Here is a 25,626-nt window from a genome sequence, read left to right as displayed (position 1 = left end):
ATAGCAGGGTACAATGAGCGGCAGGTGTTCTACAAGTCCCCTTTTCCCTTTTTTAGGATTTAATGCATTAAAATAATGAACTAAAATTGCAATTACTCAGCAATTACCCATCCGAATTGAATGAAAATTAATCTATTCCCTCCGCCTTAATGATTCTCAAATGGTGTCCAATAGGTACAAAAAACGGTTGGATAGTTTAAGAGAACATTCATGTATAATGAAATTTCATTTCTCAAAGCGAAACAAATAGTGTGCTACGCACACTAAAAACGTCAGAAAAACTGAAACCAAAACCCAAAGCATCAAAAAATAATGAAAAATTAAAAAAAAATTTTTAAAAAAATTTAAAAAAAAATTTAAAAAAAAATTGAAATGCAAAATTTTTATATTTTTGATTTTTTGAAATGTTTGTACTTACTTTTTCGTGTATTTTTAAGACAAAATGATAACTTCGGCCGCGATTTGCAGTGTTGCTCATTGAAAAAAAGCACTAAATTTCATATAAAAATAGTTGATAAAATCGAAAACGATTTTTCGCACATGAGCCCCTTTTGCGTAGACCAGGACACAAAAAAAAATTACCTTCGAAAATCTGAATGAGAAATTACTACTTAGGTACTTGTGATAGATCAAAAAATATTTTCAAAGTCGCAAAATATGAAAATGATTCCATTTGTTCAATTGGATCTCGAAGATGACCTTCCCCATCCCCTTCAATCACTTATAGAAAATTTGCAAAATGGTTTACTTTTCAATAAATTATACGAAAGCAACATTGTAACTATGCAAAAATGGACTTCTGCAGATTAATATGTACGTATATTACGTTTAAAAGAGGAACCTTTCCAATTGTTCCGCATTTCATCAAACCTCGCGAATAAATTATGCATTTTTCAAAATGACACTGGATCGGTGAATCAAAATTTTCATGTTGTTTTCATCGAACAAATGAATGAATTGCATACCGCTTGTGAGCCTCGAAAAATTCGTTTTTTTTCAAAAAAGATGCGTAGGCTGGTCACTTCCGCTATGCAAACCAAGAATAATTAATTCAAGCCGTGTGCGAAAAATATAGTTCAAGGCTCTCAAAATGGTAATCATATCAAACCTATATACTAAGTAAATATGCACCCATATAGCTACTTACATATAAAACATTAAGCATTTGACAAATTAAGGATCGAATAACGCTTATTGTGCTTAAACTCGACAGCTTTGTTTGCTTTTTTGTTCGCGGTGTTTTTTTTATCATTTTAAAATATGGCCGAAGAATCGCAAATTGCTCAGTTTTACGCCTTCAAAAAAATCCTTATCACTGGAGCGACTGGATTCATGGGAAAAGTATTAGTATGGAAATTATTAAACAGCTGCCCTCAGTTGGATACGATTTTTGTGCTGATGCGAACAAAATATGGAAAAACTTCTTTGTCTCGTAGAGCAGAATTCTTCAACTCACCGGTAACCAACGTTACGACTTCTTTACAAGACGATGTGATTTTTACCATTCGATATAATTTTGAAATATTCTGCAGGTTTTCGAAAATTTCAAAAAAAATAATCCTAAAATATTAGAAAAAGTTGTACTTATAGCCGGAGATGTGGGGGAAGACGGCTTAGGATTATCGGACAAAGATCGAGATATGCTGATTGACCAAGTATCGATTGTAATCCATAGTGCTGCCCTTTTAAAAATGAACGCAGATTTACGAACAGCAATTAATGTAAATACCGTCGGAACCGTAAGAATGCTCGAATTGGCGCAACAGATGAAGAAACTCGAGGTGAGTTGAGTGAATCTCATAATCAGGGGGTTTTTATTTTCAATGCATAAAACTGATTTTTAGATTTTTATCTGATGAAGCACTCAGCATGGTTAGTATATCTAGAGGATTTTTTTTTTTTTTTTTGAAAAAATCACTCAAAAATCAAAATTAAAAAAGCTTTTTTATTTATAAGTGTTACAAAATACAAAGGTGTGAAAATTACATTTGAAAAAAATCACTACTTTTTCACAACTTTTTTCAATTAAATTTTCACAAAGCTCTCTCTCTACTCGTCTCCTTCCCACACACAAAAATTAACAAAATCAAATTTTTCACAGGAAAATTTCCCCAAAAAAATTACAATTGGAAGAAAATTTGGATATACAATATACATACACAACATTTTTTAATTTCATCAAAAATAAATTTTTTTCAGTAATTTAAAGTTTTTTTTTTCTCCACTCACCACATGGCAGAAAATCGCGTTTTTAACTAAATTTTTAGAAAGCTCTCCACTCGGCCTCCTGCTCCCCTCCCCCACACACACAAATTAATAAAATCAAATTTTTCGCAGGAAAATTTCCAAAAAAAATTGAAATTGGGAGAGAATTTGTATACACAAAGTATTTTTAATTTCATCGAAAATAAACTTTTTTCACTACCTTTTTGACTAAATTCACTACCTTTTCACAACTCTCACCACCCATTTTTAAAATCACTACTTTTCTAGGTACCTGTTACATACCCTGCACTTTGAAAAAACCTGCTCTAAAGTTAATTTGGATGGTTTTCAGATCACTTTTTAGAAAATCTGAAACTTCCGAAATATACCCGAAGGTTCCAGAACAGTCTGACACGACCTTCAATCGACTCAGCATAATAAAAATGGGGTATTGAGTAAATTTCATTTCAACAACTCAATTGGGTAATTCAAAAATCGGCTAGGGTGCTCCAGAACTACCACTCAAAATGGTTCGAAACCGTTTCCAATCGATTTGGAGGGTCGAAAACAGAACATACACCAAATTTCTACTTTCTTGGTCTATTTGGTAAAATTTTGATTTTTTTCCATTTTTGACCCAAGTTTGATTTTTCAAAAATTCAATAAAAAAAATCAAAATCGTATGTAAACTCAAAAATTTGATCTACAGTTTCCGCAAATTCATATTCGGAAAATCAGATCACATCAATTCAAACCTGATGGACAATTACTCGTATTTCAGCTGATTTTCAAATTCCGATATTAATTTTTTTTTTTTGATTTGCCATTGAAAATAAAAGGTCACAGCTGTGTAGAAGTGACTTACGTACGTAACTTTTCTCGTAAGAATTATAAAATTACTTACATATTCTCATACGCGAGTTCATATTCTATCATTTTTGGAAGGAAATTTGTACTCACCTGAAACAAAGAAAAAATTAAGGTGGATTAGTTAGTTATAAAATTACTGATCAACCAACAGATATGTAAAATAGCCAACTGCCAAAGCAAAAATTCTGACAATCTCGACGTTTGATAAAGAACCTGAAATGAATATTCAGTTCACAAATACAGTATCATAAAAAATTGATTGTGAAAATCACTCAAAAATATCAAAAATTGATGGACCATCAGAAAACTACCAAAATTTGAGAAAATGTCTTGTTTGGGTTAAATTTTGCACAGACTGCTTAGATTATGTAATGAAAAATACTTATCGAGAATTAATAGGAAATTCTCAAAATTGAATTAATTTGGCAAAACTGCAGAAAGTGTCATTCTCCACTCGACCCCCCCCCCCCCCCCCCACACACACACAAAATGAATAACGTAAAATTTTTCCCAATGGAAAATTTTCAGAAAAATTGAAATTCGAATTCGTATAATAACATTTTTTTTAAATTTTAATCAAAATTTAAAAAAAAAACAATACAAATGATCGCATTAATGAATTTTCTAATTTTTTCACTAGGTACCCTATTGACTAAATTTACTACTTTTTCACCACTTTCACTACCTGTTAAATACTCTGCTATTCATCACCAGGTTGACAAAAAAATTTCAAATCTCTGTAGTGTGTAAACAGACCAAGATCAATCCATGGATTTTTTTTCAATTTTTTTGCACTGCTTACTTATAGAAAGTCAATTAATTTTTTGGAATCCAAACATGCCAGCAAAGTTCCAATTTCGGGGCACTTTTGCCAATTAATCTGTCAACTATAAATTTTAACATTTGAAGAGTGATATTCCAAAACTCGCTTTGTCCATTTTCACAACTTTTCAGGAAAGAGGAAAAACAGTTTCCCTTTAAACGGGTAAATTGGCTTTTTAGGCGATTTTAACACTTTATTTGGGTGGATTTATGAGGTAGGAGTGTGAGTATACATTTCATCCACTAGATACTGCTGAAAAAAATTTCAATAAAAATGGACAAAGCGCGTTTTGGAAGATTATTCTTTTAAAATTTTTTAGTGAATTGGCTATTTAGGTGAGTTTAACACCTCATTTTGGTAGGTTGATGATGTAGGAATGTGAGTTAATACTTCATCTACCAGATACCGCTGAAAAACGCACTTCGACAAAAATGGACAAAGCGAGTTTTGGAATATCACTCTTCATTTCGTTTTTTTCAAATTTGCAGTCATTTGTTTGCATATCCACTGCATATTGTTGTTGTGAGAATACAACAGTGAATGAAAAAATGTATTCTTCGAAATATAATCCGAAAATGATTATGAATCTCGTTCAATGGATGGAACCAAAGTTGTTGGATAGCATTACACCTAGGTAAATCAGATATTTCAAGTGAGCTTTTCTCAGATTCTCAATTTTTTTAATTACCTATTTTATATTTTACACATACATGTCATATACACAATTTCATTACATAATATGAGACATTCCGAATACTGCAACTGAGTTTCTGATCAACAGGCGACTTACCTATCAATGTAGGTTGAAATTTTGCCAAAAAAAATGACAATACAAGTGATTTCATTTTTCGACCACTTCCAAAAACATTGGCGCCTAAAATTTCATCTTTGAGATGTAGGTTGAAATTTTACGAGAAAAACGGAAATGCAAGTGAATTTCTTTTTTCGACCACTTGCAAAAAGCTTTGGCCTCAAAAGTACAAAGAAATGAGTAAATTAGCATGCGACCTACCAATGAAGGTTAACATTTCGCGTAGACAACAAAAATGCTCGTTATTTTCTAGTGAAGCATTCACGAAGTTGGTTAAGAAAGGAAAATCATTGCCGTTTTCGTGTTTTTTTTTATTGAGAAATTTCAATCTACACTGATGGGTCTATGCGTGTTGATTTCAATTTCTGTCAAATTTGAGCCTCAATTTTTTTGTAAATCATCGAGAAAGGAAAATTATTCGCATTTTCGTTTTTCTTGTGAAATTTCAACCAACATTATAATATTTTGTAGATCGCGTGTTAATTTTTCAATTTCTTCCAAATTTGTTAAAGTTTTGGGCCCCACTTTTTTTTGGTTTCGTAAATCGTCAAAAAAAGCCTGGTATTTTAGCGAACATCATAAATAAAAGCAATATTTTACAGTTTGATTCATCCTTTGCCAAACACATACACGTTTAGTAAACGATTAACCGAATCTCTACTGCGTAATTACGAATCCACAGTTCCGATTATTGTAGCCAGGCCAAGTATAGGTAAGCTCTGAACTAGATGCAACAGGGAATAAATTCTATTTTCCAGGATTAAAATGGAAAATTCAATTTTTTTCAGTCGCGCCATGTTATAAAGAACCATTCCCAGGATGGACTGATACTCTAAACGGACCTACTGGATTTTATACTGCTGGAGCAAAAGGACTTCTACGAGTTACAACAATGAGGCTAGATAACAAAACTAACTTCATACCATGTGATTTCTCCATCAATAGTATTATAATTTTACCGTGGGCAAATTCTAGAGAACAATTGTAAGTTTGACAAATAACGAATCCCAAGACAGTCCATTTTGACATTACATTGATAAAAATGACTCTCAATTTATTTTCAGACTGAAAGAGATCAGCGTGTACAACATTACGCAAAATTTTCACGATGATGTAACCTGGCGTCAAATATTGCACTATAATATGCGCGCATTGGAAAAGTATCCACTTAATGTAGCCTTATGGTATCCAAATACCAATCCAGATACCAAAAGTATGTTCGTATATACGATTAAATGCATTTTTTTGCATTACTTACCAGCCTACATAATCGACTTCATTTTGCTGTTGGTTGGCCAGAAGCAGTTGTAAGTAGATCAATTAACTGGAACTTGGATTTTGATTCTGGGTAAAATAAATCGGGCTATTTTTTCAGCATGGTTCGTGCTCACGATAAACTCAGAGGAGCTGAAACCATGTTACGACATTTCACCGAGAACCAATGGCATTTCGAGCACGATAAAATACTCCGATTGGAAGAACTTTTGAATCCAATTGATAAGCAACTGTTTCCTGTAAACATGAAAGAAATGGGAGGGTATCAAAGTTACGCAGATGATACCGTGGCGGTTGTCAAATCTCACATATTTCATGAAAATATGGATCATAAAATAATAGCTAGAACAATGATGAGAATGTAAGTATCTACATACAAGTAACATCCAAGTCATTCTTTTTATTCGTTCAATAATGAAACTACTGTGGAATACTATCTATGTATTTCCTAATTTTCAATTTTACGATTTGATCATTTTTTTTTTAAAGCTGTTCATAAATTAAATCGTATAAACTGGCTACTAAATACGAACCAATGAACCGGGTTCAAAAATTTGATTGGACAGATTGTGTAATTTCTCACGCCCGCGCGCCCTACAACTTTTGTTTCAAGCTTTTTTCTCTACCTCCAATTTTTAGATGATTTTCAATAACTGGTTGCAAATTAATGAACCGGTTTCAAAATCCGATCACTGAAAATAGTTCAATTTTTCGCGTTCTACAACTTTTGTTTCAAGCTTCTTTCTCTATCTTCAATTTTTAGGCGATTGTCAAACACTGGTAGCTAAATGCGAACCAATGAACCGGTTTCAAAATGTGATCAGACAGAATTGGGTGATTTTTCACGCCCTGCAACCTTTGTTTCAAGCTTTTTTCTGTTTCTGCAATTTTCGGATAATTTTTGATGACTGGTTTCAAAAAATGTATATCACGCAGTTTTGCCATCTCGGAAATTTTTATTATGCCAGATAGAGGTAAAAAATATGCTAGATGAGGTTCAAATTGAAAGAAAATTATGCCAGATTTCATTATGCCAGATTTTTGAAGCCATCTTTGCTAGTGTATGTTGGTTTTACAATTTTTCGGCCATTTTAACTGAAAAATGTGTACTTTTTTCTGCAATAAAATATGCCGAATTATGCTAAAAATTATTCTGATCAAATTATGCCAGTTTTTTTTCGTTTTTTTCGTGTAACCATTCATGAAATAGGCAAAAGAGACGAGTAATAGGGCAGATACTCTAAAAAATATATGAATTTTCCTCTTTAAATGGTTGAAAAGGACACTGAAAAGACCAAAGTAAATGTAAAATATCAAAATTTCTATTCTGAGCGCTCAATTCCGAGGTTGGAATTATGCCAGATTATGCCGAGTTGGAAATGAATTATGCTGAAAAATTATGCAAGATTTTTTTAATGCCAAACTTAAAATCACTATGCCAGATGAACTTCAAATTATGCCAGATCTGGCATAATTATGCCGCGATGGTAACACTGATCACGTTTTTGTCGCTTTAGTGTGTAAAATACATTGTGCCATTAAAAACCGGTTTGAATTTTCTGACCAAACCGGTTTTTCATTTCGCTACTCAACGCCGCTGCTTCAATCATCTCACAAGCTCTTTCCACTTGGAAATAATTGAGCTTTTTTGGGTCAAATTCTAAGATTTTACTCTTCGAAAAAACGTTAAAATCACGTTTTCACGATTTCAACAACGTAAAATCTCAATTATGAAACAGGAAAAATCAAATGAAAAATTATCGCGAGAACTTGCTGGTGTGTTTCAAATGTAAATTCTTCAATTTATTTGAAAAAAATATGCATAAACGCCTTTTTTATGAGTGCCTAAAGTGGGGGGGGGGTGGGCTCTAAAAAAAAAGGGTTTAAAATTACGAATGTACATACAGGGAGCTTGATTAAACTTTTTCATCTAGATAATTGAATATATACCTCAACCAGAGGTTCCCAATCGAAATTACGAGCTCAAAATTTGGTAGGGTGGAGGTCTTTCAGATAATAATAAACTGCAAAAAGCTTTTTAGCGAGTTTCAAAAGGATACAGGTTCAAAATGGTGTTTCCAAAATTTTCCAAAAATCAAACCTCCTCAATTTCTGCCCCCGAGGGTCGAAAATGAAAAAATCACCTCGCATAACGTTTATCGAGTTCAAACGGTTATTTTACGCTAAAAGAGTTTTTTTTTGAAAATAACACTCAGTGGTTCCTAAAAAACATTTTTATTCACAACTTTGGGAACCCCTGGAGCCCAAAAAACGGTCATTTCTGGGTTAACTAACTACGGATTCGTACTTGGAACATTTACCTATTACATACATTTCAAGAGTGGTTGAGTCTATATGTCTATAACTGTCTGGTGCCAAAAAATGGCCTTATTGCAACTCCTCCTTTGAAAAATGTTCATGAAGTCGGGTGACATATTAAAATTGGTTAAAATTTCGCATGCAATATGCAAATTTTGAGCAGCCCTTTAGCCTATTTTTGAAATATGCAAAATCATTGTACGATCTATCAATGTACAAAGGAAATATTTGAAATGACACCCCACGATTGAAACGAAACCGAGCTAGAACGAAACAGGATCCCTTAAACCCTCCACATAATAAAAATTTTACGTACTAATATAAGTAAGTAAAGTTCTTTCTTGGAAATTGAAAAAAAAATTCTATAAGTAGTCATTTTTGCAGCAATTTTAAATTTCTGGAGAAAATTGAAAACTCGCTGCCCCTGCAACGTTGCCTAATTTTTAAAAAAGCATCTTTACGAAAAATTTGAATAGCTGTTTTGAATTCTGTGAACAAAAATCCTAAAATGAATTTCAGCACCTAAGATTTTATGTGGGAAGGGGGGATGAAATCCTCTTTAGATTTAGTTTGACTTTACTTTAAATTAAAACCTTTTCAGCCCTTTCAGATCTGAATTAAACTTTTTTCTGTTTTTAAAGAAAGATTGAAAATGACGTTCGGAATATTATTTTTTCATTTTTACGTAGAATCACCGAGTTCCAATTTTGAGTCACTTTTCACGCTTGATCTGTCCCATCCTCTCAAACCTATGCCAGATTATATTTTGAATGAAAGCCAAAAATAACCTGTCGGGTTGTTTTTTTTTCAGAATGTATGGTGTGGATAAAATCGTTGTTGTTCTAAGGTATTATCTAGTATGGAAATTCCTAGCATTCATCTTCAACATGATTATGGCTAATTTCAACTGAAAAGTAGGCTGATTCAACCGTAAATATACCTACAATTCGAAGAACCGTCAACATCACAAACTCAGATTTCCAAAAAAAAAAAAAAAGAGGGGATTTATCTTTGAGCTGATACATATTTGTAGCGAATTATAATATGACGAGTGCATGATAGTAAAATATCAAAATTGAAAATCGATTTCATCTTTGTTTAAACCATTGGAACAAACGAGAATAAGTCACCCCCCTCCGCACCAAAAATTTATTTTCGTTCGTTGAGGTATTTTTCAGTTGCCAAATTAAAAATGACGTTTTTTTTGTTTTTGTTTTTTTTTTGTCTGGTTTTTATACAAAACGAACTACAGGAATTTTCCATAGCAATCACCTCTGCATGAGGCAGTTATGTTCAAATAAATGTCGATTGTGTTGTACATGTTCGATAATATTATACTAGTATAAACATTTTTACGTACAACTGTTTCATTCCTTTTTTCACAGCACTAATTTAATCAAACACGCGGAAAGTATACTAGATAAAAAATTCGGTAAATCTGTAGTCTGTCTGTCTCTGCAGTACTTATCAATCCAAATTCAAAAAATCATACATGACAATAACTCCAATTTTTTTTCTTCAAAATATCGTCAGCTATCCATAGGGATTCAAATTGCTTTCGTTGCAAATTATTCAGTCAATAACACGCCACGAGACATACTCGAATTTAATTGATTAAAAGATACTTGTACGTTTAGAACAACAAAATGATCCACTTTCGTACAAATATTATACGGAATGAGTCAGAACATTAATATTTTGTATTGATTAGTTTCACACATGAAAATTGAAAAATGCCCCCTCCCCCGCCGAAAAAGGACGTCAAAAATTATTCAATTTGTTCGTGAATGATTCACCAAAATTAATCAAATTAATCGAATCGTTTTCGAACGAGTCACTTATACGAAAAGATTCGTTTGCGAATGATTCGCCAAAAATTATTGAATTCGTTCGAAAATGATTCACTAAAAATTAGTCAAATTAATCGAATCGTTCGCGAACGAGTCACTTATACAAAACGATTCGTTCGCGAATGATTCGCCAAAAATTATTGAATTTGTTCGAAAATGATTCACTAAAAATTAATCAAATTGATCGAATCATTCGCGAACGAATCGTTTTGTATAAGCGACTCGTTCGCGAATGATTCACCTAAAATTGAATGATTCATCAAAAAGGCAAAAATTATTCAATTCGTTCGTGAATGATCCATCAAAAATTGATAGAATTAATCGAATCGTTCGCGACCGAGTCACTTATTGTTCGCGAATGATTCACCAAAAATTAAATGATTCATCAAAAAGGCAAAAATTATTCAATTCGTTCGTGAATGATCCACCAAAAATTGATTGAATTAATCGAATCGTTCGCGAACGAGTCACTTATACGAATCAATTCGTTCGCGAATGATTCACCAAAAATTATCCAATCTGTTCGCGAAATATTCACCAACAATTAATCAATTCGTTAGTGAATAATTCAGTGAAAATGAACTATTCTTCGCTAAAAATTAATTATTCTGTTCGCGAATGATTCACCTAGAAATCGATCAATTTGTTCAATCATCAATCGTTTGTGAATGATTCGATTCGATTATTTTCGCTTCGCTTGAAAGCAGATCAATTCCCATGCAAAAGTTTCACAAAAAGTGAATAAATTCGTTCGTAAAATTGCGTAAGTGTTATTTTAGCATGGGTCTTCCCAAAATTTGCGTGATGCTGACTTTCGAAATCTTCGAACCAAAATTCAGTCGACTTTCCGACATTATGTCAGACCTTTGAAAACGGAAGAAAATCCATCGGCTTTTGATTGTACCCGTATGCACAAATATCTCATTTTACAGTATGTTGTCTGACATTGGGAGCTTGCAACGAATTCGTAACATTTGCCAGACTTTTAAAAACTTTGAAAAATAAAAGGACCAATTTCCGACATTTCGAGGTTATGTCAAAGTTTCAAACACTAGAGCAGGTATCTATTTATATCTGATTTGACTTTTTGATATTTTATCAAACTTTGGAAAACATGGAGAGAATCATGTAGTATCTAACTGTCTACCGATGACATTCAAAAAAACATTTTCATGATTCAAAACTATTCTTGCAGAGAAGACTTCACCTTTATTTTTCAATATTATTAGTATATTGGCAGAAAGACAAATCAAATTTTTTTCTCGTCAAAATACGCACAAATTAGGAAAAATTTGTATTTTTTTGGACATGAATTTAAAAAAATTACACTCAAAAATATGGTTGGAAAATTAGTAGGCTACTTGGGATGGATCAAAAAATATTTTCCAAGACGTAAAATATTAAAATGATTTCACTTGTTCAATTGGATCTCGAAGATGACCTTCCTCCTCTCCTTCAAGCACCTATAGAAAATTTTCCACTTGCTTACTCTTCGGTAAATTATACGAAAGCAACATTATACCTATGCAAAAATGTAATTACGCATATTAATACGAGTGTAGATATATACGTTTAAAAGAGAAACCTTTCCAATCAGTCCGAATTTCATCAAACCTCACGAATAAATTATACATTTTTCAAAATGACACTCGCTCGATGAATCAAAATTTTCAATTATGCATTTTATTCATCGACTGAAAAATTTTCAATTTGTTGTCTTTGAACACATAGCTACATAAATGAACTGCATACAGCTCGTGTATCTCGAAAAAGTTGCATTTTTCAAAAAAGATGCGTATGGTGGTAATTACCGTTATGCAAACGAAGAATAATTAATTCAATCCGTGCGCGATAAGAATCTAGTTCAAGGCTCTCATAATGGTAATTATATTAGACCCTATTTCAAAGTACATGTAAAACATTAAGCATTTGACAAATTAGGGATCGAACACCGTTTATCAGTGCTTGTGATTTGTTAACTTTTTTGTCCGCGGTGTTTCTTATAGTTTTAAAATATGACAGAGGAATCGCAAATTGCTCGGTTTTACGCATTCAAAAAAATCCTGATCACTGGAGCAACGGGATTCATGGGAAAAGTGTTGGTATGGAAATTACTACACAGTTGCCCTCAGTTGGATACGATTTTTGTGCTGATGCGATCAAAATATGGAATAACATCGATGTCTCGTAGAGCAGAATTTTTCAACTCGCCGGTAACCAACATTACGAGTTCTTTACAAGATGATGTGATTTTCGTCATTCGATATAATCTTGAAATAATCTGCAGGTTTTCGAAAATTTCAAAAAAAATAATCCTAAAATATTCGAAAAAGTGGTACTTATAGCCGGAGATGTAGGAGAAGACGGCGTAGGATTATCGGACAAAGATCGAGATATGCTGATTGACGAAATATCGATTGTATTTCATAGTGCAGCCATTTTAAAAATGAACTCAGATTTACGAACAGCAATTAATGTCAATACCGTCGGAACAGTAAGAATGCTCGAATTGGCGCAACAGATGAAGAAACTCCAGGTGAGTTGAGTGGATCTCATAACATAATTAGGTAATCAGAGGGTTTTTAATGCCGAAAACTGATTTCTAGATTTTTACTCTGGCAAAGCACGTATCCCAACTCGGACAAAAATTTTCAAACTGGACAAATTTTTTGGATTATTGGCGATTTTTTTAAATCTTTGAGCTAAAAATGAGAAAAAACAAAATTTTACCAAATTAACTTAGAACTCTGTGATTTGGGATATTCCACATTTTCGACGAGCCAAATCCACTGGAGGGTCATTCCATGTCACTTTGACCAAAAAAATGCGATTTTGAAAATAATGTCTTTCGATTTTGCTCAATTTTTTTCACAATGTCTATCCATCCAATAAGTAAGAAACCCGTAATCAGTTTAGTCCCAGCCCCCTCAGGAAGCGAGTGGAAGGGGCCTCAATTATTTTCACAATGTCTCGAGGTACCTACTCAATTTCAGCAGTGCATGCCTCCTAAGCTATAATACTTTGATCAAAACTGATTTCACAGTTCAAAAGGGACTGCATTTTGAACTTTTCAAGTATTTTGAAATTTTCAAAAAATGAAAGTTTGAAAGTTCTAATTTCAAAATGGTGCTGAAGTGGGAGCTACCATTTGAAATTCTGAATAAATGTTCACAGATGTACCTTTCGATGATTTTTCGAAATATTTAATTTTCGAGATGGTATCTTTCAATAGAGGGGGCACCCCCTTCCTTGGGCAAAACTTTCAAAAAAAAATCTGGGATATGTGATACATCAAATTGTATGTTTTTGGTGACGCAGAACACGAATATGACGTCAGATTTTTGATTGGACCCCATATATGGAAATAATTACCTAATCATCAACCTCATAGTCGCAAGCGACTAGGGTGCCCCCAATAACGACTGCAACTACTCTCTGTCTTGAGCTAGTGTGGCCCCAGTCGCAACTGAGCCAACTATTTTCCGGACTATATCAGTCCACCTTGTTGGAGATCTTGTTCCAGGGACCTTGCCAAATAGAATCCCTTTTTCGATATTTTCCAGTTCTCTTCTGGCTATGTGTCCAAAATAACTCATTATTCTCGTTTCACATATTTTATTTAGCCTGGTTGGCTCTTGATGTTGTTCTCAATGCGCAGTGTATGGAATCTTCAACATCCTGCGCCATACCCACATTCAAAGGCATCAATTCTTTTTCGATCATCTTGCTTCAATGTCCAGGTCTCCGCTCCATATAAGAAAACTGGAAAAACTAACGTCCTGATTAGTCTCTTCCTCGTTTTTATGGAGATTTTCTGGTTGGTGGTGACTTTTCTCAACTGAGACATCGCTGCTTTTCAAAGAGCTATTCTTCTTCTAATTTCCTTGGCTGATCCTCCATCAGCATCCACAAGTGAACCCAAATAAATAAATTATGTAGTTCACTTCTTCAAATTCATTCAAGGCTTCAGATTCTGGAAGGTATCCAGTTCTATCAACAATCATGACCTTCGTTTTCCCCACATTTATGAGGAGTCCCATGTCCTCACTGACCATCCTGACCATGACCCACCTGATCAGTTCTGCCAGTTCCTCTTCATTTGCAGCTATTAAGGTGGTATCATCAGCGTAACGGAGATTGGAGATCCTTCTTCCTCTTATATTGATGCCGCCTTCCCAGTTCTCCAAGGCTTTTCGCATGATGTACTCGCCATAAATGTTGAACAGCAGCAGAGAGAGTATGCAGCCCTGCCTTACTTCCCGTTCTGCCCGAAATGGGTTCGACTCTTCTCCACCTACTCTCACCATCATCTCGTTCTTGTCATACAGCAATTTGATCAGCTCAATTAGGTGCTCTGGAACTTCCATCTCACGTAGTATCTCATATAGCTTTGTCCAATTAACACAGTCAAAGGCCTTTGCATAGTCAACAAAGCATAGTACCTCAGGTATGTTGAATTCGCAGAATTTTTCAATTATTTGTCTGGTGTTCAAAATCTGCTCTCTTATACCTCTTCCAGGCATAAAACCTACTTGTTCAGGTGGAATCTGCCTATACAAGTTTTCCTTGATCCTGTTGTTGATTGTTCAGAGCATCGCTTTACTAGCATGTGGAATCAGGGCTATTGTGCGATAGTTGGTGCAATTTTTCATATCACCTTTCTTGTGTAGCGGAATTAACACTGATTTGCACCAATCTTCTGGCCATTCTCTTTTGCGCCATATGTTGTTGCATATCTTCCAGATCACGGTCTCTGCTTTCTTACACATGGACTGTATTTGTTGGAATTTTACCTATTTGGAAAGGTTCTGGGGGCCATAGGCGAGGTCAATTTGAAAACCTAAGGCTATTGGAATTTAAAACAAAATGTAGAGCACACTGAAAATCACTACTGATAAGATGAAACAGTGATCATTCTTTCGTTTTACATGCGTTCTTACGGGAAATTCGTAATTTTTGAAAATCAATAATTAATTCTGTAACCAAGCTAGCAAGGTGATTTTTGTTTTAGATGAAAGATCAAATCAAATCAAATATTTATTATTGTAAGTTACCACAAGCGGCATTTACAAGGTCATTAACATAAATAGTGCCTACAGAGCCACTTTACAGTAATCAACATACACAATAAAATGAAATGAATTGAAATAATAAGTATAAAATAAAATACAGTAATAGATATAAATAATTAAACAGAGGGCTAGAGTTTTTCCAGGAACTCGTCTACACAATAAAATGCCTCCTTGAATAGCCATTTCTGAAGAACTTTTTTGAATAATTTAGTATTATGAACATCTCTGATCTGTGGAGGAACTCTATTAAAAATTTTGACTGCCATAGTATCTATTCCTTCCCTGTTGACTTTAGTCCTCATTTGATCAGCAAAGATTGAGTTTATCTATATATTAAAATTATGACCGGATTCTTGTGACAGCGAGATCTCAGGAACGGCTGAACCGATTTTGATCGACGAAGTCTCAAAAAAAAGCTTTTGACCCGTAGATGTGCAGGTTTTAATCAAAAGTTCAAAAAGTTGCGCCGTAAAGCTCAAAAAAGCTCAATAATTGATTTTTGTCCATACGTAGCGCATTCGATGTATACACAGTAGTACGTATATTATACCTTGAAAGAGCATCTAAAAAAGTCAAATGTTGAAGAAAAAAGTTCACAAAAAAGTTGTGCCTTAAAGCTCAAAAAAGCTCAATAATTGATTTTAGCCTATACGTAGTGCATTCGACATATATAGAGAAATATGTATATTATACCTTGAAAGAGCATCGAAAGAAGTCCAATGTCAAAAAAAAAGTTTACAAAAAAGTTGTGACATAAAGCTCAAAAAAGCTCAATAATTGATTTTAGCCTATATGTAGCATATGTCACGTATTCACAGTAGTACGTATATTATACCTTGAAAGAGCATCTAAAAAAGTCAAATGTTGAAGAAAAAAGTTCACAAAAAAGTTGTGCCTTAAAGCTCAAAAAAGCTCAATAATTGATTTTAGCCTATACGTAGTGCATTCGACATATATAGAGAAATATGTATATTATACCTTGAAAGAGCATCGAAAGAAGTCCAATGTCAAAAAAAAAGTTTACAAAAAAGTTGTGACATAAAGCTCAAAAAAGCTCAATAATTGATTTTAGCCTATATGTAGCATATGTCACGTATTCACAGTAGTACGTATATTATACCTTGAAAGAGCATCTAAAAAAGTCAAATGTTGAAGAAAAAAGTTCACAAAAAATTTGCGCTTTAAAACTCAAAAAAAACTCAATATCTATATATTAATAGCAAGGTGTTTTTTTTTGTGATTGTTCGTTTGGAAGAACCGCCGAACCGATTTTGTTCGACGATGTCTAAAAAAAAAAGCTTTTGACCCGTAGATGTGCAGGTTTTGTTCAAAAGTTCAAAAAGTTTTGAAAAAAGCTTTCAAAAGACTCAAAAAGCTCAAAAATTGATACAGTATAAACAAGCGTGACGATGTATACGCGAAAGTACGTATGGTCCACCTAGAAAGAGCTTGCCAAAAAATACTTTTTGACCATATTTGTTAAGTTTTATAAAAAGCTTAAAGCTCGAAAAAGTTGAAAAAGCTTTGTACATGACGTAAACAATTAGAATTCTTCAATACCCCATAAACATTTTAAATTACGTAAGAGGTCTACCCAGAAAGTGCTTGCCAAAAACTACTTTTTGGCCATATTCGTAAAGTTTTTGAAAAAAGCTTAAAGCTCAAAAAAGCTCAAATGTCATATTTTCCTTATATTATATTGTGTAATATGTCGATTGATATGTTTTCGAGGTCGTAGAGTTCGAATCTGGAGTCAGTTTTTTGGTGGGGTTGTGGTATCAAAACTTTGGAAAGTTCTGATTCAAGCTTTGAAAAGCTTCAAAAAGCTCAAAAAGTTCAAGGTAGTATAAATGACTGTGTCGATGTATACGCGCAAGTACGTATAGTGTACCTAGAAAGAGCTTGCCAAAAAATGTTTTTTGACCATATTTGTAGAATTTTGTAAAAAGTTCAAAGCTCAAAAAAGTTCAAAAAACGTTATACATGACAAACAATTAGAATTTTTCAGTACCCACCCAATAACTATTTTAATGTATGTATGGCCTACCTAGAATGTGCTTGCCAAAAATACTTTTTGACCATATTCGTAAAGTTTTGAAAAAAGCTTAAAGTTCAAAAAAAGCTCAAATGTCAAATGTTTCTTATATTATTGTGTGATATGTAGATTGATATGTTTTCGAGGTCGTACAGTTCGAATCTGGAGTTATTTTTTTGGTGAGGTTGTGGGGTGAGTCATGGAGGAGCTTAAAGCTTTAAAAAGTTCAAAAAGCGTCATACTTCATGAGAACAATTAAAATTCTCCAGTGTCCAATGAATATTTTAAGTATGTATAGTCTCCCTAAAAAGAGCTCCCCAAAAAAAAATGTTTGACCATATTCGCAAAATTCTGAAGGAAGCTTAAAGCTGAAAAAAGTTCAAAAACCTTCAGATATGATGTAAAAATTAGAATACTCCAGTGCCCAATGAATATTTTAAAGTAGGGTGGTTGCGGGTTAGATGCCCATAGTCGGGGGTTAGATGCCGGTGTGTCGCGGTTTTTCGAGCCTCACTGCCATAATTTTCATCGAAATGATTTCAAATTTGCGCGAATCGGTAGAGCAATTATTCCTCTATATTATACTAAAAGCGTAATTTTTTTTATCCAGTAGTTTTTTTGCAATTTGAAAAAAAAACAAGGTCACTTTTTGACCGGCATCTAACCCGCACCTACTGGCATCTATCCCCCCAGTGCGGGTTAGATGCCGATTTGGTGAGGGATAGATGCCACTACCCAAAACCCCCCCAAAAAAGGCTCCTGGAAGATTGAATTCGATGAAATTCTTATATTTCATGCACAATAAATAAAATGAACATCAAAAATTCACAATGGAAGTTTAATTAATAAAAAAATGAAAAAGGTGTTTTTGAGAATTGACAATATGTGTTAAAAATGAATGTAATTCCAAAAATTGACCACGCCAGTTGAAAATATTTAAAAAACCATCATTTTTGGACTTTTTGCCGCAGTATTGACAAAAAAAATTTTCACCTTCCTCACTCCCATTTAATTACTATGGGCATCTATCCCGCTCACAAAAACCGGCATCTATCCCGAAATGATGGGTCAGATTGCAAGGTCAATTTTCATACCAGAATTGAAACAAATTTTTGTAAATTTGCTTGAATATGTTAGTTCAAGGTATATACTTATGCGTGAGATACTTACATGCAGTTTTGAAACACTTTTTCTGGAGAAAAAATGCGTTTCAAAAATTAAGTGAAAAAAGTATCACTGGTTTTAGCTACATAAATTTTTTCATTCGCATATCAAACCAGGTTAACAATAACCGTCACAGATCAAAACTTTAACACAAACTATGTTCACCTTAAGGTATAATCTGTGCTAATCAGTTTTCAGAAAGAGTTGATAGGGAGCGATTGGTGACCACACCGGCATCTAACCCGCACCGGCATCTAACCCGCAACCACCCTATGTATAGTCTACCTATATCGAGCTTGCCAAAAAATACTTTTTGACCATATTCGTGAAATTTTGAAGAAAGCTTAAAGCTGAAAATTGTTTAGAAAGCTTCAGATATGACATAAAAAATTAGTATTCTCCAGTACCGAACCAATTTAGAGTACTCATAGTCTACTTAGAAAAAGCTTGCCATAAAATACATTTTGACACATTCGCAGTTTTGAAGAAAGCTTAAATGAAATCCTAAAGCTTAAAAAACATGAAAAAGCTTCATACAATCAGTATTCTCTACTTCTCAATAATATTTTAATTTGAAAATAGCTTTTAAACTTTAGTTGTGATGGTTTTTATCAAAAGTTGAAAAGTTTCTGAAGGAGCTTTAAAAAGTTTTTAAATAGCTCAAAACAGAAAAACAACGGAGTTGGTGTACACATGAAAAAGTGCTATTTTTAGCACATTGGGTATCAAAATTAATCCTGGAACCATGGTTTCATTTTTTTGAGTTCTGGAGTGGTTATATCTAGCATCTCACTTTTTCATCAACTTATGCAAGTTCCGTACTATTTGGGAAAATGTCTACTGTTATATGTAGGAGTTTAGATTTTTCAACTGAGGGGTTGAATTTTTTTTGTGAGTCCTTGACAAAATTAGAGTCACGTTTTAAGGAAATTCCTAATTGCATTTTTGACTCGGAAATCTTGGAATATTTCTAAAATTGTGTCAAGTAAGTACCTAGGTATTTTATTGAAGTACATATTCTCCAGTACCGAACCAATATTTAGAGTACTCATAGTCTGCTTAGAAAAAGCTTGCCATAAAATACATTTTGACACATTTGCAGTTTTGAAGAAAGCTCAAAAAATTTCCAGGTCAAAGTTAAGTGAAACTTTGAAATTTTCAGTTATGTGGTATTAGATCCAATCCGATGTGTTAGTTTCATTTCAACTGTAGGAAAAAAAAACAAGTATTTTTGGAATTTTTCAGCAACTTCTGCTAAAAAAGTGATAAGTAGGTAGCCTAATTCGCAATTTTGCCTAAAACTTGAAATTTTTGCCAACTTTAAATGAAACCATGACTTTTCAGGCAATTGTTATAAGAAAGCTGATACTTTTTTTCAATTTTTGTAGAAAAGTAGGACATTATTTTAATGAATGATAAAGCGATGACAGAGTGATGCTTTTCAGGATATTTTAGAGAACAATTTACGCTTTGGGTTATTTTTGATGAAAAAGTACCAATTATTGGAATTTTTGCTTTGAAACAATTTTTTTTCTGACAATTATTAAAACAGCCATGAACTTTCACAATTTCCGGCAAAAAGCAACATTAACAATGTTAGCAAAAAGCAAGACTTTTTGGGAATTATAGGCGAAAAAAGATACTTTCAAAATTTTCAAAATGAACAATTCACGTCTAGAAGAGGAGCGCAGTATGCGCGAAAAACGGGTTATCTAGTATGTTCTTATTTTTAGTGTAAGTGATTCCAATCATGTACAAAACATACTTTTTCCAAACGCTACTATTCTGCTTCCCACTTATGGGATATTTACATTGAAAAAGGCGACTTGAACGATGCGATGTTAAGGTATCTAAAAATGAGTTAATCCGAGAAGTAAGAAATCATTCCTAAAGTGGAAGAAACGCTCTTTCATTTAAAACAAAAAAATCATCACCAGATGATTTGGTGAATTTATAATCATTGTTCAAAGTTGGGAAATTTTCCAAAAGAACACAACATGTAAAACGTAACAATCATCACTGTTTCATTAGTTCCGCGTTTGGCCAACAGATATCAGCCACTTTAGTTTTAAATTCCAATATTCATCTTCAGCGATATCGAAAACATACTACATATTTCATGTGTCACATGAACAAAACACTTTTTTTTTACTTTTACCCTCTTGGGGAGGTTCTGGGGGCCGTGGATGAGGTCCAATAAAAAATCTGACGTCATAATCGTGTTTAGTGTCACCAAAAATATAGGTACAATTGAATATAACACATGCCCCAGATTTTATTTGAAAATCATGCCCAAATTTGTAGGAGGGGGGCTCCCCTCCATTAAAAGATACCATCTCAAAAATTAAATGTTTCAAAAAATCATCGAAAGGTTCATCTATGGTAATTTTTTCAGAATTTTAAATGGTAGCTCCCATTTACAGCGCCATTTTGAAATTTCAACTTTCGAATTGGAAGTTCAACTTTCATTTTTTGAAAGTTTCAAAATATGTACTTAGAAAGTTGAAAATGCAATGCCCTTTCGAACTGTGAAATCAGTTCTGATCAAATTATTATAGCTTTGGAGGTATGCGCTGCTGAAGTTGAGTACCTCGAGACATTGTGAAAATAATTGAAGCCCCCCTCCGCTCCCTGAGGCAGCTGGGACTAAACTGATTACAGGTTTCTAACTTATTGTGTGGGTAGACATTGTAAAAAGAATTGAGTGAAGTCAAAGGATATGACTCAAAAACGTTGGTCGAATTCGCGTTTTCACGCAAAAAATTCCTATTTATCGTCATGTTGACCAAAACTTTTGAAACCTCTGTAGGAATAGGAAAGACCAAGGCCAATCCATGGATTTTTTTAATTTTTTTGCACTGCTCAGTGCTCACTTACAAAGCCAATTTAATTTTGTGAACTCCAAATATGTCAATCTGATAACTAAGTATACTTACTTACATTAAGGGTAACAATTTCAACAACTCGTTTTTTTTTTCAAATTTGCAGTCGTTCGTTTGCATATCTACTGCATATTGTTGTTGTGAGAATACAACAGTGGAAGAAAAAATGTATCCTTCAAGATATAACCCGGAAATGATTATGAGTCTCGTTCAATGGATGGAACCAAAGTTGTTGGATAGCATTACACCTAGGTAAATCAGATATTTCAAGTGAGCTTTTCTTAAGGGGATATTCTCAATACACCAAATTTTCTCATAGCATAAATTCATTATATAATACGGAACATTCCGAATCACTTCAACTGCGTTTTTGATCACCCCGTGACCAATCAATGCAGCTTGAAATTTTGCCAGAAAAATGACAATGCAAGTGATTTTATTTTTTGACCACTTCCAAATAAATTGGGTACCAAAATCTCTGAAAAAAAATGAAAAATCAACACGGGACCCCTATCAACGTACAACTTACATAAGTTGAAATTTTACGAGGAAAACAAAAATGTGATTTTTTTGACCAGTTGCAAAATGTACAAAGAAATGAATAGGTACATTAGCATGCGATCTATCAGTGTAGGTTAACATTTCGCGTCGACCACAAAAATGCTCATTATTTTTTTGGTGAAAATTCATGAAGTTTGATAAAAAAGAAAAATGTTGGCAATATTTTACAGTTTAATTCATCCTTTGCCAAACACATATACGTTTAGTAAACGAATAACCGAATCTCTACTGCATAATTACGAGTCCAAAGTTCCGATAATTGTAGCCAGGCCGACTATAGGTAAGTTCTGAACGAGTTGAACGAGGAATAAATTTTGTTTTCCATGATTAATACGGAAAATTAATATTTTTTTTCTAGTCGTGTCATGTTACAAGGAACCACTCCCAGGATGGACTGATACTCTAAACGGGCCTACTGGATTTTACACTGCTGGAGGAAAAGGACTATTGCGAGTTACAACAATGAGGTTAGATAACAAAACTAACATAATACCATGTGATTTCGCCATCAACAGTATTATAATTTTACCGTGGGCAAATTCTCGAGAACAATTGTAAGTTTGAAAAATACTTAACACAACCCCAAGACTGTCTATTTTGACATTGAGGTACATTAAAAAAAAATTCCTCTCAATATCTTTTCAGACTGAAAAAAATCAGCGTGTACAACATTCCACAAAATTTTTTCAATGATTTAACCTGGCGCGATATATTGCATCATTATATGGGCGCTTTGGAAAAATATCCAGTTAATGTAGCACTGTGGTATCCAAATACTAATCCAGATACCAAAAGTATGTTCGTGTATACGATTAAATGTATTTTTTTGCATTACTTACCAGCCTACGTGATTGATTTCATTTTGCTCTTGCTCCGTCAAAAGCAGTTGTAAGTAGATCAATTATTACTCGTAACTGAAACTTGGCCTTTGATTCCAAATTGTACCAATTGGGGTATTTTTTTTTCAGCATGGTTCGTGCTCACGATAAACTCCGAGAAGCTGAAAAAATGTTACGACATTTCACCGAGAACCAATGGCGTTTCGAGCACAATAAAATACTTCGATTGGAGGAACTTTTGAATCCAACTGATAAGCAACTGTTTCCTGTAAACATGAAAGAGATGGGAGAGTTTCAAAATTACGCAGACGATTGCGTGGGGTCTGCCAAATTTCACCTATTCAAAGAAGACATGACCCATCAAACAAGGGCAAAAATAATGCTGAAAATGTAAGTATCTACCTAGACCTAAAATTCAATTAATTCTTTTTATTTCGGTAAATAATATTTTAAAAAATTGTTCATAATACATATAAATCGTATTTCTTTGCCTGATTCCTAAAAATTGGAGAAAAAAAGCCTGAAACAAAAATTGTAGGGCGTGAAAAATTGCACTATTCTATCTAATCACATTTTGAAACCGGTTCATTATTGTCAAAAACCGGTTGCTAAATGCGAACCAATGAACCGGTTTCAAAATGTGGTTAGACAGAAGTGTGTAATTTTTCACGCCCTACAACTTTTGTTTCAAGCTTTCTTCTCTATCTGCAATTTTTAGGTAATTTTCGATAACTGGTTGCAAATTAATGAACCGGTTTCCAAATCCGATTTGCAAAAGTGGTGCAATTTTTCGCGCTGTACAATTTTCGTTTCAAGCTTTTTTCTACATCTTCAATTTTTAGGTGATTAACAAAAACTGGTTGCTAAAAATGCAAACCACTGAACCGGTTTCAAAGTGTGATAAGACAGAATTGTGTAATTTTTCATGCCCTATACACTTTTGTTTTGAGCTTTTTTCGGTTTCTACAATTTTTGGGTATTTTTTTGATGACCGGTTGCAAATTAATGAACCGGTTTCAAAAAGTTCATATCACGTTTTTTTCGTCTAAGTGTGTGCGCCAAAAAAAACGGTTTGAATTTGTTGACCAAACCGGTTTTTTAATTTGTGAGCACCTAAAGCATGAGCCTGAAATTTTTAAGGTCGCTTTTAAAAGCCCTCATTTTTTACTACTCAACACCGCTTCATTCAACTCGCTAGCTCTGTTCACCTGGAAATTAAAGCCTCCGAGCACTACATACTTTCGTGTCATACTGTAGAATTCTACAAGATGACATCAGTACATTTATTTCCCAGAATGTTCGCTGTGGACAAAATGATCGTCGTGTTGAATTCAGTTACCCCTCCCCCTCCTACAAATATCAATTTGAAAGCACTCGTGGGCAAGTTCATCCGTCTTATTCATCTATGTCTTGTATAAAAAGCTGCACGCATAATAAATTTCCTCTTGTGAATTTTCGAAGTTAGGCAAAAATTAATTCACCCCGAAAATCGTTTTTGAAAAATGACTGGGTTGAAAACTCTCCTCAATTTCATTCGAGAATGGAAAAAGAACGATGTTCTCGAGAGAAAAAACTTGAACCGAATAAGTTGGTCATTTTTCTTAATTTCGAGGAAACAATTTCTCCAGTTTATAGTCTCCTCACCTTTCCTTCCGTTTTGGAAAAAGGTGTAAAAATTACGTTTAGAATATTATTTTTTTCATTTTTAGAATCACTGAGTTCGAATTTTGAGTCACTATTCACGCCTGATCTGTCTTATCCTCTCAAACCTACCAGATTATTTTGTATAAAAGTCAAAATAACGTGTTGGTCTATTTTTTTCCAGAATGTATGCTGTGGATAAAATCGTTGTTGTTCTAAGGTATTATCTAGTTTGGAAATTCCTTGCATTTATCTTCATCACGATTATGGCCAATTTCAACTGAAAAGGAGGCTGGTTCAAGAGTAAATATACGTTCAATTCAAAAAACCGTCAACATCACAAACTCCGATTCAAAAAAAATGGGGGGGGGGATTCATCTTAAAGCTGATATTTGAAGCGAATTATGACATGGCTAGTGTTGATCGATTTTCATTTTGATACCTAAAAAGTAAAATATGAATAAACCACACCACAATTTAATTCAAAATCAGTTTTTATCTTTGTTTAAACCATGGGAACAAACGAGAAGAAAAAAGTATTTTTGTTCGTTGAAGTATTTTTCAGTAGCCAAATAAGAAAACAAATAAGTATTCAAAATGACGTTTGTTGTTTATGTCTGGCTTTTACAAAACGAACTACAGAGATTTTCCATAGTATGTATTTATGTAGATCGCCTCTGCATGAGGCAATTTTTCAAAGAAATGTCGATTGTGTTGTACATGTTCGATAATATTATACTAGTAAACATTTTTACGTACAACTGCTTCATTCCTTTTAACATAGCACTAATTTAATCAAACACGCGGTGACTATACTCGATAACAAATTCGGTAACTCTGTTGTTTATCCGTCTCTGCAGTACTTATCAATCCAAATTCAAAAAATCATACGTGACAATAACTCTAATTTTTTAGTGTGCATAGCACACTATTGGTCTCGTTTGAGAAATGAAATTTCATTACACCCGAATGTTCTCTTAAACTATCCAACCGTTTTTTGTAGGCTACCTATCAGACAGAATATGAGAATCATTAGGATTATTTTTCATTCAATTCGGATGGGTAATTGCTGAGTAATTGCAATTTTAGTTTATTATTTTAATGCATAAATTCCTAAAAAAAAAAGAAAAGGGGACTTATAAACCATCTGCCATGCGTTGTACTCCGCTATACCCCCAGTCTTATTCCATCACCAATTTATAATCACCTGTGTTTCATTGTACCCTGCTACGCCCCTAGTCTACCAGCTGTGTATTTCAAGTGGGAGTAGTTTGGTGGG

General features: G+C 33.6%; 2 protein-coding genes across 3 annotated transcripts; both read left to right on the top strand.

The window, feature by feature from the left end:
* Window positions 1-467: 467 nt before the first annotated feature.
* On the top strand, window positions 468-9,346 carry LOC135837376 (putative fatty acyl-CoA reductase CG5065). The gene is made up of 8 exons (XM_065352624.1): window positions 468-1,458; window positions 1,533-1,781; window positions 4,387-4,532; window positions 5,312-5,421; window positions 5,498-5,693; window positions 5,774-6,016; window positions 6,085-6,345; window positions 9,115-9,346. The coding sequence occupies exons 1-8, from the start codon at window positions 1,261-1,263 to the stop codon at window positions 9,212-9,214; spliced, it is 1,503 nt and encodes a 500-aa protein (XP_065208696.1). The 5' UTR covers window positions 468-1,260; the 3' UTR covers window positions 9,215-9,346.
* Window positions 9,347-11,778: 2,432 nt separating this feature from the next.
* LOC135837374 (putative fatty acyl-CoA reductase CG5065) lies at window positions 11,779-25,192 on the top strand. Of its 2 annotated transcripts, XM_065352622.1 has the most exons (9): window positions 11,779-12,034; window positions 12,160-12,366; window positions 12,441-12,689; window positions 21,413-21,558; window positions 22,038-22,147; window positions 22,226-22,421; window positions 22,513-22,755; window positions 22,836-23,096; window positions 24,532-25,192. In XM_065352622.1, the coding sequence occupies exons 2-9, from the start codon at window positions 12,169-12,171 to the stop codon at window positions 24,629-24,631; spliced, it is 1,503 nt and encodes a 500-aa protein (XP_065208694.1). In that variant the 5' UTR covers window positions 11,779-12,034; window positions 12,160-12,168; the 3' UTR covers window positions 24,632-25,192. The 2 variants fall into 2 exon arrangements, with proteins under 2 accessions (XP_065208694.1, XP_065208695.1); XM_065352623.1 differs by lacking the exon at window positions 11,779-12,034 and having other exon boundaries at window positions 12,069-12,366.
* The last annotated feature ends 434 nt before the right edge of the window (window positions 25,193-25,626 follow it).

The sequence above is a fragment of the Planococcus citri genome, chromosome 2 (genome assembly GCF_950023065.1).
Source record: "Planococcus citri chromosome 2, ihPlaCitr1.1, whole genome shotgun sequence".
Taxonomy (NCBI): Eukaryota; Metazoa; Arthropoda; class Insecta; order Hemiptera; family Pseudococcidae; genus Planococcus; species Planococcus citri.
The sequence above is the reverse complement of the archived record's forward strand: the minus strand, read 5'-3'. Positions and strand labels throughout refer to the sequence as shown.